This window comes from Macaca mulatta, chromosome 3, assembly GCF_049350105.2.
Source record: "Macaca mulatta isolate MMU2019108-1 chromosome 3, T2T-MMU8v2.0, whole genome shotgun sequence".
In the NCBI taxonomy this organism is placed as follows: Eukaryota; Metazoa; Chordata; class Mammalia; order Primates; family Cercopithecidae; genus Macaca; species Macaca mulatta.
Window position 1 is genome coordinate 80564855 of NC_133408.1, and position 18237 is coordinate 80583091.

At 38.0% G+C, this 18237-nt stretch overlaps 1 protein-coding gene across 2 annotated transcripts in view; it reads left to right on the forward strand.

The window, feature by feature from the left end:
- Positions 1 to 18237, forward strand: part of SUN3 (Sad1 and UNC84 domain containing 3) — a 46906-nt gene that overhangs the window by 20127 nt on the left and 8542 nt on the right. For both annotated transcript variants that reach the window (XM_015133575.3, XM_077997881.1), the window contains 5 exons: positions 367 to 407; positions 1823 to 1985; positions 3140 to 3224; positions 12417 to 12532; positions 13955 to 14122. In XM_015133575.3, coding sequence (XP_014989061.3) covers positions 367 to 407; positions 1823 to 1985; positions 3140 to 3224; positions 12417 to 12532; positions 13955 to 14122 — 573 coding nt within the window. The remainder of the gene's footprint in view (positions 1 to 366; positions 408 to 1822; positions 1986 to 3139; positions 3225 to 12416; positions 12533 to 13954; positions 14123 to 18237) is intronic.

Genomic DNA, 18237 nt, shown 5'->3' on the forward strand with positions numbered 1-18237 from the left:
CTTCCCTCTCTTCCTCCTCCCTCTATTTTTTCCTCTTCCAACCTCACTCTCTCCTCCCCATCAGACTGTGTTCAGGCCTTTACAGTCTTAAGAAACAGGAAATGATGTGCCCAACCAAGAGTTCCTGTTGAATGTCACTCATTAAATAGATTTGCATTACCTCATCTCCTTCAAATACATTCATGAGGTACAGATGAGGCTGGGAAAGAGGCAGGCCACTCAGAGGATGCTCCTGAGTTCCAGCCAGCACATCTATATATCAGGAGTCAACGTGCTATTTATTCCCCTTTCTGAGGAAAAAAAAAAAAAAAACTCTACTTGAATAAGCAGAATTCAGAATGATTTATCTTTTTCTGTTGTTTTCAGGCCAGACTTCGTATGCCTAAAGAGCAACTGGAACTTTTAAAGTGAGTGAGATTTTTTTTGCTATGTGTCTCTTTTTGGTGTGATTTCAAATACTGAAATGTTTTTGTACAAAAAAGCATAAGAAAGAAAAGCTACTCCCTGAAATAACTCAAATTTTCACTCCCAGAAATAACTATTATTAATAGTTAATGACATCATTCTTAGCATTTCTCTATGTATATATGCAGATGGAAAGAAAGGAGGAAGAAAAAGAAAAAAAGAAGATAGAAAAGATTAAAGGGTTAGAGGTGAATTAATCTACTCCTGCTGTGTTTAGTATTAAAAATAGTACATTTATTGTTATTTGGATTTCTCAGAAGAAGGAAACAACCCAATTAAAGTTGCCTCCTCTCACTTGTGCATCTACATAATTTAAAATTTTAAACACCAAACAGTAACATTTTTAGTACTTTAGAAAATTACTTGCCCCTTTATATATTTCTACTTCTATGGAGCATTCCTTAACAAAATACACACTGAGGTGTGCTTTCCATGTTATTTATGATAATTAAAAATGGAAAACAACCCTATAAGAAAAATAGACCAATGGTTAACTACATTGGAATATATTCATGAAATGAAGAATTATAAAGCCATTTAAATAATTCTAAAATAGGTTTAATCATTTGGAAGTGTAGTAGAGACACAAAATTATAAATATTATTTCTATTTTGTTACTAATTTTTTGCATGGAATAAAAACTGGTAGAAAGTCATTAAAATTTAACAGTGTTTATTTCTTCTAAATGCTTGTTTTTTCCCCAATTTTAAGCATGTATTGTTTTACAAATGGGGAAAAATACTAGATAAGTAGTGTTTATACTTTTTCAGCATAAAGAAATACCTATTCGCTTGACATTTTCTTATTCTCTCTACTAGTAATTTTCAAACTGTAAACACAGAAAACCCATTCTTGGGAAGTAAAATCTTGCATGCTCAGGCTGTCAATCTGGTAACCGGTTGCTGCCCACTGGCTGGATCCCCCAGCACCCCTTGCCCAAGGCACTTCCACTGAACTCAGGCTACGGTTCAAAAGCCACTGCTCTGTACTACACTGGAAATGCAAGGTGTTCCCAGTCGGAAGGAGGGTACCAGTGGGATTCAGGATTCACCTGTGTAATGTCACCCAGCTGGGGGACCAGCAAGGTTGATTGAGCCTTGCCTGTCGTCCTGTGCAGAGCCCGGCCAAGCACTAGGACACCCTCAGCCATGTGACCCCTGGATGGCCTCGGGTTTTTTTTTTAAGTGAAGCATGATGCTCTAGAGAAATGGGTGTGCTCTGCTCTCCCCTCACTCAAGAATGTATATCTTCAACAATATAAAGCACCTCATCACGTGGCAGGCTCCGAAGCCCAGCCACAGCTGATAACAGGAGCTTCACACTTTCTTCCTCTCATGCTGAGGTTCTCCCTTTACAGGAAGGAAAGCCAGACTCTGGAAAACAATTTTCATAAAATTCTACTTTTGATTGAACAAATAGATGTCCTGAAGGCATTGCTTAGAGATATGAAGGATGGTACGGACAATAATCACAGCTGGAACACCCATGGAGACCCTGTGGAGGACCCAGACCACACGGAGGTCCTGGATGAGGCAAAGCATGTTGGGCGGGATGGGGTGGTGGATAGTGAGGATGTCCAGGGTGACGGGGAGTATGTCCTTCCAGTGTCACATCCACTTCTTCTCCCAATGGGAAGTCCAGTGTTGACTGATATTTGGTTCGTGTACAGAAACCCACTGTTTCATAAATGCTGTGTCACAGCAGCATGTGACACAGAGAAGACATTCTATTGCATATGACTTACTTCACACCAAAATAAATAACTCTTCTATTTTCCAGTAGAAAGAAAGAAAGAAAGAGAGAGAGAGAGAGAAAGAAAGAACAGTCTCTGAGCTCTATACACAAATACCTTAAATAGCAAAAGATTTGCATTCATCATCTTTGTAGCTAATGCAGTTAGTCTAGTCAGCATCAGATTCAGGCAAAACTGTGTTGGAAACCATGAGCTCTGTTTTGCTTCTTTCTCTTCTGCTGTCATTACTACTTTCTTTTTCTTCCCTAATGTCTACTTTTTGAAATACGCAGCAATCTGACACAGACCACCTGCCGCCCGCCAGGCCCCATTTCATCCTTGTCACTGTGAAGGTGTTACATTTAGGCAGCCTACTTAGGGTGCTTATGGTTTTGTTTGTTTGTTTGTTTGTTTGTTTTTGTTTTTTAGAATGACAGCATCCTTCAGAACCCAATATTAATTAGAGTCAGTGAAAAATGTCTAATATAAGTAATCATGTAATCTGTGTAAACTGCCTTGATTCCCAAGTAACTCTAGAATGTTCAAGTCTTTCAGTCTTTACTGCTAACCACAGGACACTAATGAGGGATGGAACACAGTAGGTCACAGCACAACCTCACCTCACACCTCACCGGGAGGGCACTGTGATGCAGTGGTTAGGGCTTCAGAAGGGACCGTAGGTCCACCATGCTGCGTGACCTTGTGGGAGTCCCTGAACACACCTTGGCTTTATTTATGTCGTATCCCTGAGAGGGACACTCCCAGGAGCCGTGAAGATGTCAGTCCACGACACATGCACAGTTCCTGGCTCAGAGTGCAGCTGATAGGTGCTCACTGCTATTCTAATTTTGCAAATTAGGTCCAAATCAATAAAACGAATGGTCAAAACTCAAGCAGTTGGCAGACATTGTTAACAGAAAACTGTTTCTAAAATTTCTACAGGAAATGTCAAACTTGGTCAATTATGTACTTAAAAAGTTGAGAGAAGACCAAGTCCAGATGGCTGATTATGCTCTGAAGTCGGCCGGTGAGTACAGAAAAAGTGAAAAGAGGAACATTTAAAAAAACAATACTTCAGGAGTGTCTCTATCCTCTACATTTGTTTATGAGGAAAACATGTTTATCTGGTAACTTGAGAGGGGGGAAATTAATCAATTTAGATAATAAAGAAGAGAATAGAAATAGTTGTCACTGATTGCTTTCTGTGTGCAAATGTTCCAGGGAATAAAGCCTGTGCAACTTCATTAACATGCATCTAAAAGAACCACCAAGAAAGCCAAGATGCCACAGTGAAGTTGTGAAAGGCACAAAATATTAGGACATTTTACATTATTATATACTAAAATGACTATGATAACCAATCTAAATGCATTATTAGGGATTAAATGACAGTGTTTAAAGGTTATATATAATGTTCCTAATATATTTCAATTAAGATTAATTCTTAAGGGCTAAGGCTATGAATCATTAACCTTAATCTTCTCTACCATGCTCTGCCTATAATAGACTATGAGCAATATGTGTTCAGTGAACAATGTGGAAGGAAAGAAGAAAGGGACAGAAGGAGAAAGGAAATATAAAACACATAGTAATGCTAATTTTAATCAATTGATACTCAAATTTATGCCAGGGAGATAAATTTCCAGCTTACATGAACTGGAGAGCATTTGGAACAGCATGATTACTCAGGCTTGAGAGTGTGTGTTTTTTGAGAGAGTGAGTTAGAGGGCAGAACTTTCCCGAACCTGATGCCCTAAAGCATGAGTGTTAAGGTAAGATGGGAGAAGGACCATAGTTCTTTATTTTTAATTTTTTAATTTTTTTATTTATTTTTTTTTTGGTCTTGGCATTCTGATACACTTTTTAAATGCTTTCTTCTTTGTATTGATGTATTTACATCAATTGATGTAATTACAACTTCCATTTTGAAAAGCCTATGATGACGAATGTAGGTGCACAAGTAGCGCATGAAGAGTGAGGAAAAGAAGGAGATAATCGGGCTTCTCTGTAACCATAGATGTGGAAACAAATGTCAGTTCTGCTTTGGCTTTGGCCAAGATGGAGAAAGCCTGTTAAGTCCCTTCCCACCTGATTACAATGAAAAAAAAATCTGGACAAAATTCAAAAAGCAACTACCTGAGTGGGCTGAAAAGTAAACAAAGCAGGCAGTTGGAAGAGGGGAACCAAAAACTGTAGTTGTGAGCCTGTGGGAGTTTCCTTTTTTCTTTTCTTTTCTCTTGCAGCGTAGGCTGAGGCAGGCAGCAATTACAGAGCTGCAAATGTGGCAGCAGGTTGGGCAGCTAAAACTGAGAGAGGCCCCATTTTTCTAGCCAAAGACGCAGAATAAAGTAGTTCTGTGGTCCAGAGATTGTGGGGAGAAAGCCTGGGAAGGCAAAGCTGCAAAGAAGACGCCTGCTCCCCTGTCTGTTTGTGGCCAGCTTCTGGCCTCACCTCTCAGCTGCCCATTCGTGGGAACAGACTCAAAGCAGCAAAGTGGAGGCTTTGAGCATTTGGCAATGATGTAAACTATGACTCAAGTCTTGGACTAACCCCTGAGTGGTACATGGACATGACAGGCCTGTAGCAAAGGTTTTGAGGACTGAATTGAGATTGGAACCACCACCCATAAAAGGAGGGAGGACTCACATTTCTAGGCTGATTGATGAAGCAAATGAAAGCATTCCCTAGTGGATTTTTATGGGACTCAGAGTCTTACAATATAATATTCAGTATGTCTAGGGTACAAATCACAATTACTTGGCATGCAGACTCCTAGGGAAATAAGACCAACTACCAAGGGAAAAGACAACAGATGCCAACCTCATCATGACACAGATGTTCAAATTGTCACACAAAGCTTGAAGCAGCTAGCATAATTATGCTTTATGAGGTAAAAGTAAGTACACTTGAAACGAATGAAAAGATACCTATTCTCAGCCAAGAGAATAAAAAGAACCAGATGGAATTTTAGAACTGAAAAATACAATATCTAAAATAAAAATTGACTATATATGCTTAATAATAGAAAAACAAAAATAGAGAAAAAAAAGTAGTGAAGTCACTCCTATTTAACACAGTATGAGAAGTCCTGGCCAAAGTAATCAGACAAGAGAAAGAAATATAGGGCATCCAAATAGGAAGAGAGGAAGTCAAACTATCCCCGTTTGCAGACAACATAATCCCCATAGTCTCAGTCTGAAAGCTTCTTAAGTTGATAAACAACTTCAGCCAAGTTTCAGGATACAAAATCAATGTGCAAAAATCACTAGCATTCCTATACACCAACAAAAGTCAAGCCAAGAGCCAAATCAGTAATGAACTCCCATTCACAATTGCCATAAAAAGAATAAAATACCCAGGAATACAGATAATTTTGGAGGTGAAAGATCTCTACAAAGAGAACTACAAACCATTGCTTAACGAAATCAGAGATGATACAAACAAATGGAAAAACATCTCATGCTCATGGATAGAAAGAATCAATATCATTAAAATGGCCATACTGCCGAAAGCAATTTATAGATTCAATGCTATACTTATTAAACTACCATTGACATTCTTCACATAACTAGATAAAACTATTTTGAAATTCATATGAAACCAAAAATAGCAAGGGCAATTCTAAGCAAAAAGAACAAAGCTGGAGGCATCACATTACCCAACTTCAAACTATACTACAGAGCAACAGTAACCAAAACAGCATGGTACTGGCACAAAAACAGACACATATACCAATGGAACAGAATAGAGAACCCAGAAATAAGGTCACACACAACTATCTAATCTTCTACCAATCTGACAGAAACAAACATTGCAGAAAGTATTCCTATTCAATAAATGGTACTGGAATAACTGGCTAGCCATATGCAGAAGACTGAAATTGGACCCCTTCCATACATCAAATATAAAAAAAACTGAAAATGGAACATAGATTTAAATGTAAAAGCCAAAACTACCAAAAAAAAAAAATTAAAAAATTAAAAACCCAGGAAGACAACCTAGGTATTGCCTATGAAGTTACTCCTGTTCAACGCAGTATTAGAAGTCCTGGCCAGGGTAATTAGGGAAGAGAAAGAAATAAAGCACATCCAAATAGGAAGAGAGGAAGTCAAACTATACCTGTTTGCAGACAACATAATCCTGTATCTAGAAAACCCCATAGTCTCAGCCTGAAAGTTGTATGTACCATTCAGGACATAGGCATGGGCAAAGATATCATGACAAAGACATCAAAAGCAATTGCAACAAAAGTAAGAATTGGCAAATGGGGTTTAATTAAACTAAAGAGCTCTGCACAGAAAAAGAAACTATCAGCAGAGTAAACAGACAACCTACAGAATGGAAGGAAATTTTTGCAAACTCTATATCCAACAATGGTCTAATATCCAGCATTTATAAGGAACTTGCACAAATTTACAAGAAAACAAAACAACCCCATTAAAAAGTGGGCAAAGGACATGAACAGACACTTTTCAAAAGAAGACCTGCATATGGCCAAAAATCATTTGAAAAAAATCTCAACATCACTGATCATAAGAGAAATGCAAATCAAAACCACAATGAGATAACATCTCACACCAGTCAGAATGGCTATTATCAAAAAGTTAAAAACTAACAGATACTGGCAAGGTTGTGGAGAAAAAGGAATGGTTATACACTGTTGGTGGGAGTGTAAATTATTTCAACCACTGCGAAAGACAGTGTGGTGATTCCTCAAAGACCTAAAGACAAAAATACCATTTGAACCATCAAACTCATTACTAGGATATCCAGAGGAATGTAAATTATTCTTTCATAAAGATATATGCATGCATGTGTTCACTGTAGCACTATTCACAATAGAAAAGACATGGAACCAACCTAAATGCCCATCAATGATAGATTGGATAAAGAAAATGTTGTACATAGACACTATAGAATACTATGCAACCATAAAAAAGAACAAGATCATGTCCTTTGCAGGAACATGGATGGAGCTGGAGGCCATTATCCTTAGCAAACTAACACAGGAATAGAAAACCAAAAACACATGTTCTCACTTATAAGTGGGAGCTAAATGATGAGAACACATGAACACATAGAGGGCAACAACACACACTGGGACCTATTGGAGGATGGAGGGTGACAGAAGGGAGAAGATCAGGAAAAATAACTAATGAATACCAGGCTTAACACCTGGATGACAAAATAATCTGTACAACAAATCCCCACGACACAAGTTTTTCTATGTAACAAACCTGCACATGTACCCCAAACTTAAAAATTAAAAAGAAAGAAGTAGTGCAGTTGAAGATAGATCAAAAGAAATTATGCAATTCAAAGAATGAAAAAATGTTCGAAAAAAATGCAAACAACTTCAGAAACGTATAGGACACTATAAAAAGGTATAATATTCTTATCCTTGTAGTCTCAGAGGGAGATGAAGAGGAGACCAATGTAGGACAATAATCTAAAGAAGTAATAACCAAAAACATCTCAAACTTGATTTAAAAAAATAAAAAATAAATTTACAGATTCAAAAAGCATGGCAAATCAGAAACAAGATAAATTCAAGGAAAATGACATCCAGACACATCATAGTTAAATTGCTCAAAATCAAAGATGAAGAAAAGTATTTGAAAGAAGCTAAAAAAAAAATGCATTATTACAGATTTCTTACTAGAAGTTAAAGAGACCAGAAGAGAAGGAAACTACATGTTTAAAGTGCTGAAGGAAAGGATCTAGTAATGCAGAATTGTAGATCCAGTGAAAATATCTTTCAGGAAATGAAGGCAAAATGAAGACACTCTTAGATGAAGAAAAACTAAGAAAATTCTCTGCCAATGAATCCGCTAAAGGAAGTTCTTCAGCTCAATAGAAATGACACCAAAAAGAAACTTGGGACTTAAAGAACGAAGAAGGAGCAACAGCCTCATCTGTGAGCAAAGATGAGGTGGCCCAGCACGGTGGCTCATACCTTGTAATCCCAGCATTTTGGGAGGCTGAGGCAGGTGGATCACCTGAGGTCAGGAGTTCCAGACTAGCCAGGCCAACATGGTGAAATCCTGTCTCTATTAAAAATAGAAAAATTAGCTGGGCGTGGTGGCGCATGCCTGTAATTCCAGCTACTCCAGAGGTTGAGGCAGGAGAATAGCTTCAACCCAGGAGGTGGAGGTTGCAGTGAGCCTAGATCATGCCACTGCTCTCCAGCCTGGGTGACGAGAGTGAAACTCCATCTCAAACCAACAACAACAAAAGATGAGGTAATTTTTTTTCTTTAAGTACTTCAAAATATGTATGGCTGTTGAAAGGAAAAAATGTATGGCATTATCCGGGGGTGGAGGGCTAATATATGTAGATTTAATACTATGACAACCATAAAGGAGAAGTCAGTGGGTGAGATTTAATGGGCATCTATAAATGTAAAGATTTTACTTGAATGATAAAAAGTTAACTCTTAAATAAACCATGAGCTGCTAGGTATGTGTGTTGTAATCATGAGAATAATTACTTTAAAACACAGAGATATCCAAATGCTAACAGAGAAATCAAAATGGAGGCCAGGCACAGTAGCTCACGCCTATAATCCTGGCACTTTGGGAGGCCAAGGCGGGTGGATCACTTGAGGTCGGGAGCTCGAGACCAGCCTGGCCAACATGGTGAAACCCCGTCTCTACTAAAAATACAAAAAGCCAAGTGTGGTGGCGCACACCTGTAATCCCAGCTACTCAGGAGGCTGAGGCAGGAGAATCGCTTGAACCCGCAAGGCGAGGCAGAGATTGCAGTGAGCCGAGATTGTGCCGTTGCCTGGGCCCCAGAGCGAGACTCAGTTTCAAAAAAATAAAAAAATTAAAAAAAAATTTAAAATTTCAACTAATATTTACAAAAGGCAGGAAAGGGAAATGAAGAAAAACTGGGAGAGAGAGAAAGAAAGGCAGAGGGTAGGGGAAAAGGCATGCAAATTAGAAAGGAAGAAATAAAAATGGTTCTATTCAGAGACAACATGATTGCTTATGTAGAAAAACCACCAAAAAAATCTACTAGAATAAGTGAGGTTTACAAGTTCAAGGGTATATACACAATTTCTATATGCTAACAATAGAAAATTAGAAAATATTTAAAAGCAGCACTATTCATAAATGCAGTAAAAAACATAAAATACTTAGGTATAAGGGTAATAAAATGTGGGAACTGAGAGCTAAAAACTAAAAAATAATAATGAAAGAAATAAACAAAGATTTAAATAAATGGACAGGTATACCATGTTTATGGATTTGAAGACTCAATACCATTAAGATGACAATACTGTCCAGCTTTTCTATGGATTCAATACAATCCTAATCAAAATCGCAGCAGAATTATTTGTAGAAATTGACAACCTGTTTTCAAAATGTACGTGGAATGGTGAAGGAACTAGAAGAGTCAAATTTGTTTTGGGAAAAAGAGGGACAAAGTTGGAGAACTCACACTACCTGATTTTAAGGCTTACTATAAGTTTACAGTAATCAAGAGCATGTGGTACTCGTGAAATCAATGGAACAATGCAAAAAGTCTAGAAGTAGTTCACACCCGTGGTGAATAGATTTTTGAAAAACAGAAAAAAGGCAAGTCAGTGGTGCTGGAACAGGTGGACATTCATATGCAAAAAAAGAAAAAAAAATGCCTTGGCCCCAAACCCACAATTTGTAAAAATTAACCCCAAATGGGTCACAGTCTTAAATATAAAACTTAAAGCTAGGAAAAAAAATAAGAGAAATTTTTTAGAGTTAGAAAAACTTTTCTTAAACACAACATCAAAAACTATGATTGTAAAAGGAAAATAATGGATAATACAGGGTTCATCAAAATTAATTTCTGCTCTGCCAAAAAACAGTTACGAGAAGGAAAAGACAAGTTACAGGCTGGGGGAGAATATTCGGAAACCACACACATTCTTGAATCCAGAATTTATAGAAAACTGTCAAGCCTCAATTAAGCAAACAGACAACCCGATACAAAATAGGCAAAAGATTTAGAAGACACTTCATTAAAGAAGATATATGCATATCAAAAAAGTATATGAAAAAATGCCTCACATTATTATTCATTAGTGAAATGTCAATTAAAATCTCAATGTTATATCATTACACACCTATTAGAATGCCAAACAGAACAAAACTGACCATACTAAGTGCTGGCAACAGCATGAACCAAATGGACCTCTCATACACTGTGGGTGAGAATGTAACCTGGCACAGCCACTCTGGCAAAGTCTGACAATTTCTTATGAAGTTCAATATAACATCTTATTGACCCAGCAATCCCACTTCTACATATTTATCTAAGATAAATTGAAACATGTTCACATCAAAACTTGCCAAGAATATCTATAGCAACTGTATTCATAATCACCAAAATTGAGAATAACCCCATGTCCATCAACAAAGAATAACAGATGCATTCATACAACGGAATATTAACCTGCAGTCAATAAAAGGAATGAACTTCTTATACTCATTACAGCATTCATAAACCTCAAACGCATTGGCTAAATGAAAGTAGCCTTAGTGAAAAGGCTACATACTGTGACTGACTACAAGGGAGCAGCAAAAGAAATGTCCAGAATAGGTAAACATACAGGGACAGAAAATAAATTAATAATTGCCAAAGCTTGGGGAGGGATATTGGGGGAAATGGGGAATGACAGCTAACTGCTATGGGTTCCTTTTGGGGCTGACTAAATGATCTAAAATTGATTGTGGTGGCTGTGCCACTCTAAGAATATAATACAAAACCCTGAGTCACACAATGTGAATGAGTGAATTGTTTAGGATGTGAATTATATCTTAATAAAGCTGACTTACATTTCTTAATGAATGATAAAATGAATACATATGAATTATTTTCAAAATTCCACAACACTAAAATTTTAATTTTTTTCTGGAAAGGATTATGGGGATGGGGTGCTCAGTCCTCACATTAGCAGGTGAAAGTGTAGATTCTGTCCAGCCACTTGGTCGAGTAGGAATAGTGAGTGGGCAGTCAGTATCAGCCTTCAAAAACGAAGTACACATAGGGTTCCAGATAAAATGAAGGGAGCCCAGTTAAATTTAAATTTCAGACAAATAGTAAATAATCTTTTAGTATAAATATATCCCAAATATTGTATGTATATATCCCAAAGTTGTATGACTACAACTAAAAACTTATTCTTTGTTTACCTGAAATTCAAATTTAAATGGCCATCTTGTATTTTTATTTGCCAAATCTGGCAACTCTAGGAACTCATTTACTATTTCAAAAAGTGTGTCATCTAAGAAAAAGTATGGATAATCAGCTGGGTGCGGTGGCTCATGCCTGTAATCCCAACACTTTGGGAGGCCGAGGTGGGTGGATCACTAGGTCAAGAGATGGAGACTATCCTGGCCAATATGGTGAAACCCCGTCTCTACTAAAAATACAACAACTTAGCCGGTGTGGTGGTGGGCGCCTGTAGCCTCAGCTGCTCGGGAAGCTGAGGCGGGAGAATCACTTGAACCCGGGAGGCGGAGGTTGCAGTAAGCCAAGATTGCGCCACTGCACTCCAGCCTGGCAACAGAGTGAGACCCGGTCTCAAAAAAAAAAAAAAAAAAAAAAAAAACTTGATGAGGCACATGTATTTTTAGTGTTGTGGTGTGTTATGCAAATGCAATTTGAAAAAGCCATTTGCATTTTCTTTATTTCTTATGTATAAAATACATTTTGCTTCTAAAATGAAGTAACCTGAAGGGATAATGTTTGATGAGTATATTTCATATTTATTTGATTAAAATTGAGTTCAATGAATCTGCATAATTGCTGCAAATGTAACTTGAAGGACATTTGGAGCGTTGTTGGTTTTCTGCTTTTTTTGTTATTGAGTGAATGGGGATGACAGGAAGTCTCATTTATCGCATGAGCTGTTGAAATATAGAGATCTATGTACATTTTAGGTGATACAGAATCCATATAATGTTCTCATCTCTACTTTACTTGCCTCAAAATTCAATTTTTATCTTACATTTTGTGAAACTAAACAGAGAAAACTTGTTTTCTTCAAAATGACAAAATTTCAGTGGTAGTGAAAACTGTCATACTTCTCCTATCAATTCCTAAGTATGAATTTTACCTCACTTATAATTTGCCCAGTAATAATTTTCTAGAGACACTGTTAAAATTCAAATGATGTGTTTTGAATGGTGTATGTTGTTTCTTTATTGTAAAACTTATTTTATAATTTTAGGAGCCTCCATCATTGAAGCTGGGACCTCAGAAAGTTACAAAAATAATAAAGCAAAATTGTACTGGCATGGGATAAGTTTCCTAAATCATGAAATGCCTCCAGATATTATTCTTCAGGTAAAGCTAAATTAAGAATCACTTATTTCTATTTTAGAATTTTGTTCTTATTATTTATCATGAAAATGTTAATTTTAAAATAGAGGCAATATAAGAGTGTCCGAACTTGTTACAGAACCTGAAATCATCTCATTACATTTTTTATAGTCAGTACACTGCATGAATTATGTCTTATTTTATGGTTAGTAAACTATGATTAATTATTTACTTATTTATCATTTTAAGATTAGTAAACTAGATTATTTTATTCTCAAATAAAACATATACATTTCGTGTCTTTTCTGTAAGTTGATTCTGTGACCATACTTTTCCATTGAAAACTTCAGTCATTCAACGAACATTTGTTGAAAGTACTTGTCTGCTAAGTGCCAGTACTGTACTGTGTTAAGTGCTATTCAGACCACATGTTCTTAAGTCTAATTATAACAGGAGAAATCTCCAAGTAAGATCCCCACCAAACTTTTCAGTTACATTCTAAAGGCAGTAGCCATCAACAGACAGCAGAGCACCTCTCAACTTTGATCCATACACCTGAAGTTAGTCGCAAATTTAGAACTTTCAGGGGTAAAACCCATTGATCTTATTCCAGTCTGTAGTTTATATCTACAAAGTAGTAGACCTCATTTTTCTTCTCTATCACCATAATCACCACCACCACTCCCATCTCCATCAACACCCTCATCTTCGTCACCACCACCACCACCATCTTTCTTCATCACAGCCTCCATGTCCATCACCATCACCACCACCACCATCACCATCACTGCCACCACAGCCACCATCACTGCCACCACCACCGCCACCTCCATCACCATCTTTCTTTATCACCACCCCCATGTCCATCATCATCACCACCACCAATGTCACTGTTGCCACCACCACCACCACCATCACTGCCACCACTACCACTACCTTTATCACCACCTTCACCACTACTACTCCAATTATCACTATCACTATCACCACCACTACCATTACTACCATCACCATTACCTCTACCACCACCACCATTGCCATGACCACCATTGCCATCACCATTACCACTACCACCATCATCATCACCTCCACTGCCACCATTATTACCACCATCATCACCACAATGATCACTACAGTGGTCACCACCATCATCCTCACTACCACCATCACTAGCCTTACCAGCACCCCACTCATGCCCTCTAGCTGCCTTATAACAGGTTACAGTCTAGTTAGAGCAATGAAAGAAAACATGCTCATATGATAAAGGACTCTGATTGATATGAGCATACAGTGCTCTGGAAAAGCAACCACACTAGAGGTGTCTTGGGAGTTTTCCTATTTTATAGGCATAAGAGAGATCTGCAGTCAATAGTGATTAGCTGATCAGTATTGTGGGAATGGATTCACATAACTAGTTAAGAGATTAATTCAGTGTTTTCTTTCCAGCCGGATGTCTACCCTGGAAATTGCTGGGCTTTTCCAGGTTCCCAGGGTCATACCCTAATCAAGCTTGCTACAAAGATCATACCTACTGCTGTTACCATGGAGCACATCTCAGAGAAGGTGTCTCCCTCAGGAAACATCTCCAGTGCACCCAAGGAATTTTCTGTCTATGTAAGAAGCTATCTAAATTTGTCATTCAGATTGGCCTGATAGAAGGTGGTTGGCTGGGAATTAGGGGCTGTCCTCTGAACTAGTACAGATAACTAGTTGTGTCACTTATTTCCTGGACTTTCGCTTTCTCACCTACAAAGAGAGAGAGTTGGACCAAATGATTTATATTATTCAACTTTTTTTTACTTTTATCAAAGTTATACATGTACATGTAAAAATCAAGTATTTCCATAAAGTTTGTAAAGAAATAGTTATTCCTTGTCCCACTTCTCCACATCTCCAATTCTCATTATCCCAGAGCTTCTACTTGCAACAATTTTAGATGTTTATTTGGGTACTTGCCTCCATGTTGGCTTTTACCATTACTTCTTGATTTTTCAGTTTTAGTTATGACATCCTGTCATGGAAAGTGAAGAGTATACTGATCTTTTCCATGGCACTTCCATCCTCCCAACATGTGTATGTCTTGATTTAAAAAACAAAACATGTTTCTGGAGATATAATTCCCATAACAATTAATTCACCCACTTAAAGTACACCCTTCAGTGGCTTTGGTATATTCACAGAGTTGTGTATTCATCACCACAATCAATTTTAGAACATTTTTCTTACCCTGAAAGGAAACCCCATAACCCTTAGCCATCACCTCCTATTCCCCTAGTGTACTCCTCCAACCCCTGGCAACCACTAATCTACTTTGTCTCAATAAATTTACCATTCTATGCATTTCATATAAATTGAATCATTTATAATGTGTGATCTTTTGCAAATGGCTTAACTTAGCATACTGTTTTCAAGGTTCATTTATGATATAGTATGTCTCAATATTTCATTTATTTTTTATTGACAAATAACATTTCATTGTATGGATATATGATATTTTATTTATCTATTCATCAGTTGATGGACATCTGAATTATTTTCATTTTTTTGGTCATTATGAATAATGCTTCAATAAACATTCATGTACAAGTTTTTGTGTGGACATGAGTTTTTGTTTTGCTTGGGTGTATACCTAAGACTGGAATTCCTAGATAGCATGGTAAATGTAGGTTTAACATTTGAGGCACTGCTAGAAGACCGTATTATCTTTTTGTTCAAGCAATACTCAATGTTTTCACGGTGACTATGTGAACAAAACAGCTCTCAGTTGAACTATTTAGTGTACTTAAATACTACTTTCTTCCATTTTTTTATGTTTCTGACTGTAATAATTGCTTTACTTTTTTTTTTTTTTCTTGAGACAGGGTCTCAGCTCTGTCACCCAGGTTAGAGTACAGTGGCACAATCACAGCTCACTGCAACTTCAAACTCACGGGATTGTTTTTTAAGTCTTTTAGTAGAGATAAAGGTCTCACTATGTTACCCAGGCTGGTCTCAAACTCCAGGGCTCAGGGGATCCTCCCTCCTTGGCCTCCCACAGTGCTGGGATTACAGACGTGAGCCACAGGTGCCCAGCCTATTTTTCTTTAATTTGCTTAGTTTTTCTGTATTCCTATTACTAAAACTTTCCCAAATTCTTCTTCAGAAGTACAAATATTCCCCCATTATGTTGATTCACATGAGATAATTTATAAATTTCTTCCATTCTTCATCCCTTCCTTCATTTTCTATTCATTTATTTTCTTTTTTCTTTTTCCCCGAGATATCCCTCTGGCGCCCTCAGCGTTTTGCTCCAGCCTTGTTAGGTAGGCCTGATGCACAACTGTTGTCATGGGATTTCATGCCTGCATCCTGAGGATTCAACTTATTGTCTAATTTATTATTTTTAAAAAGTGTTTATTTCCCTTTTCTGTTTTTTGTTCCACCTGCTGGAAGATCATATCAATTCATATTTTAACCCCTCTATGGAAATTTTCATTCCTGCTGTCATGATTATACTTTCTGAGACTTCTTGTTTCTATACATATTCCCTTTTTTAGAGCCTATTTTTTTTTCTTTTATGAAGGCAGTACCTTCTCTTATGCTTCTGAAGATATTAACTGTAGGTTTGTCTCACTTTCTTCTGCTCGCTTCCGGGTCTGGATTTCCTAGCCCCACTTTTCCCCCTTGTGCGTATGGTCTGTTTCCTGTACAACGCTCTACTCCCATGTCTGTGATGCTTGTCACATGAATTGCTAGGCGGTGCAAAGCCAGCAGGAAGCTTTGCGCTCACGTTTGCGCTCACGATGGGGCTTATATGTCGTGAGTTTGCCCCGGGAATCATCAGGTCAGGCCATTTCGTTGGGAGTCACAAGTGTGCCATCAGGAGAGTTGACCCTGAGAGGACTCCTGCAGTGCACAGGAGGTACCAGCCTGGCCAACTACACCAGGAACTGCTGGGGAGAGGAGGGCCGCGGGGCCACCACTTTGTGCAGGGGTCATGCTCTTGTGGGCGGTTCTGGGGCGGTGCCAGCAGTGGTGTTAGAGATGGGAGGAAGAACAGAGCCCTCTGCTGGGCCAGGCGGGGCTGGAGGGGCGTGGAGGGGTTGTAACTGCTTTTTGAAATGACTGTCAGCTAAACCGCAGATTCAGGCTCCTTTCCCCCACACCTCCCCGCCCCACGTGGACTCCCTCTTCCGGCCTTTCTGGGAACCTGCCGCTTAAGTCCTGCACTGCTGGTTCCACCTACAGCCAGAGTAGTTTGTGTTCTTTCTCTCCAGCTGCCATTTGGTCATCTTCACTTTTTGGTGTTTGTTTCTTTCTTTGTTTTTGTTTTTGTTTGTTTTGGTTTGGTTTGGTTTTTGGTTTTACTGTCTACTCCCACTTTTGCCTTATAGGTTTATGCCTTACTTCAATTATTTGATCTTCCCATCTGGAGGAGGGCCCCGGGTTAAACAGCCTGCCTTACATGCCACCCAAATGCCTCTACATTCCATATGTGGAGTTTCACAACAAAGGGCTGCTGTCCTTTCATAGAAGCCCGCACCACCTGCAAGTGGTGTCTGAAAAGTTGAGTTTGAGCAGCTAAGTTCCATCTCAGAAAGGTGAACATATTCATTGTTTAGAAAACTTATGGGTGAATCCCAAAGGCAGGGATCCTTTAGTAATAAAAACTGCTTCTCATTATTTTCTTCTACATTAGAGAATTTATGAAACAAGTAAAATCAAAACAAGGTGATAAAAGGGCTGGGTGCAGTAGCTGCTCCTGTGATCCCACCTCCTTAAAAGGCTAAAGCAGGAGGATCACCTGAGCCCGGGAATTCGAGGCCAGCCTGGGCACCGTGGCCAGACCCCGTTTTTTTTGTTTGTTTGTTTTTCTTTTAACTTTTATGTTAGGTTCAGGGATATATGTTCAGGTTTGTTATATAGACAGTAAGTAGTAATACCCAACAGGTATTTCTCTGCTCCTCTCCCTCCTCCCACCCCCCCCACCCTCAAGTAGATCTCAGTGTCTATTGTTCCCCTTTGTGTTCATGTGTTCTCATTATTTAGCTCCCACTTATAAGTGAGAACATAGGTATTTGTTTTTCTGTTCCTGTGTTAGTTTGCTATGGATAATGGCCTCCAGCTCCATCCATGTCCCTGCAAAGGACATGATCTTGTTCTTTTTTATGGCTGCATAGTATTCCATCAGATCTGTTTCTTAAAAAAAAAAAAAGGAGGTGATAAAGAAGGTAAAAATAAAACTAGCACTCCTCTCAAGCTAAAGAGAATATATGAGGCTTGAGTCATATATACATATATAATTGTCAGTACATTATGTAACCATGATGTATCCAACTCTTTTAATAAAAAGTTATAGTTTGATATTAATATTTTTATTATAAAATGATTTAACGAATGTACTCTTTATTTTGCTGTGTTACTACAATTTAAGGAACCTAACAATAAACTTCAGATTCACGTAATGAATTAGTTTGCGGCAGTGCATTCTCCTCTCACAAATCTTCAATTTGAAGGGTTGAGAGGAAGAACAAAAAGCACAAAAGAAATTGCATACAAAGAAAAAATCAGTGTTTTTATCAGTCAACAGAAGCTTACTTTTTAGAGGAAATTATTTGTGTGATCAAAATCTAGCAATTGGCCTATGTTTATCTCATTTTGGAAAACATCAGTTCAATATGGGGACCCATTTTTATTTTATTCAAAGTATGCTTATTGCAAATACAGTTATCAGACCAGAGTTAATGCTG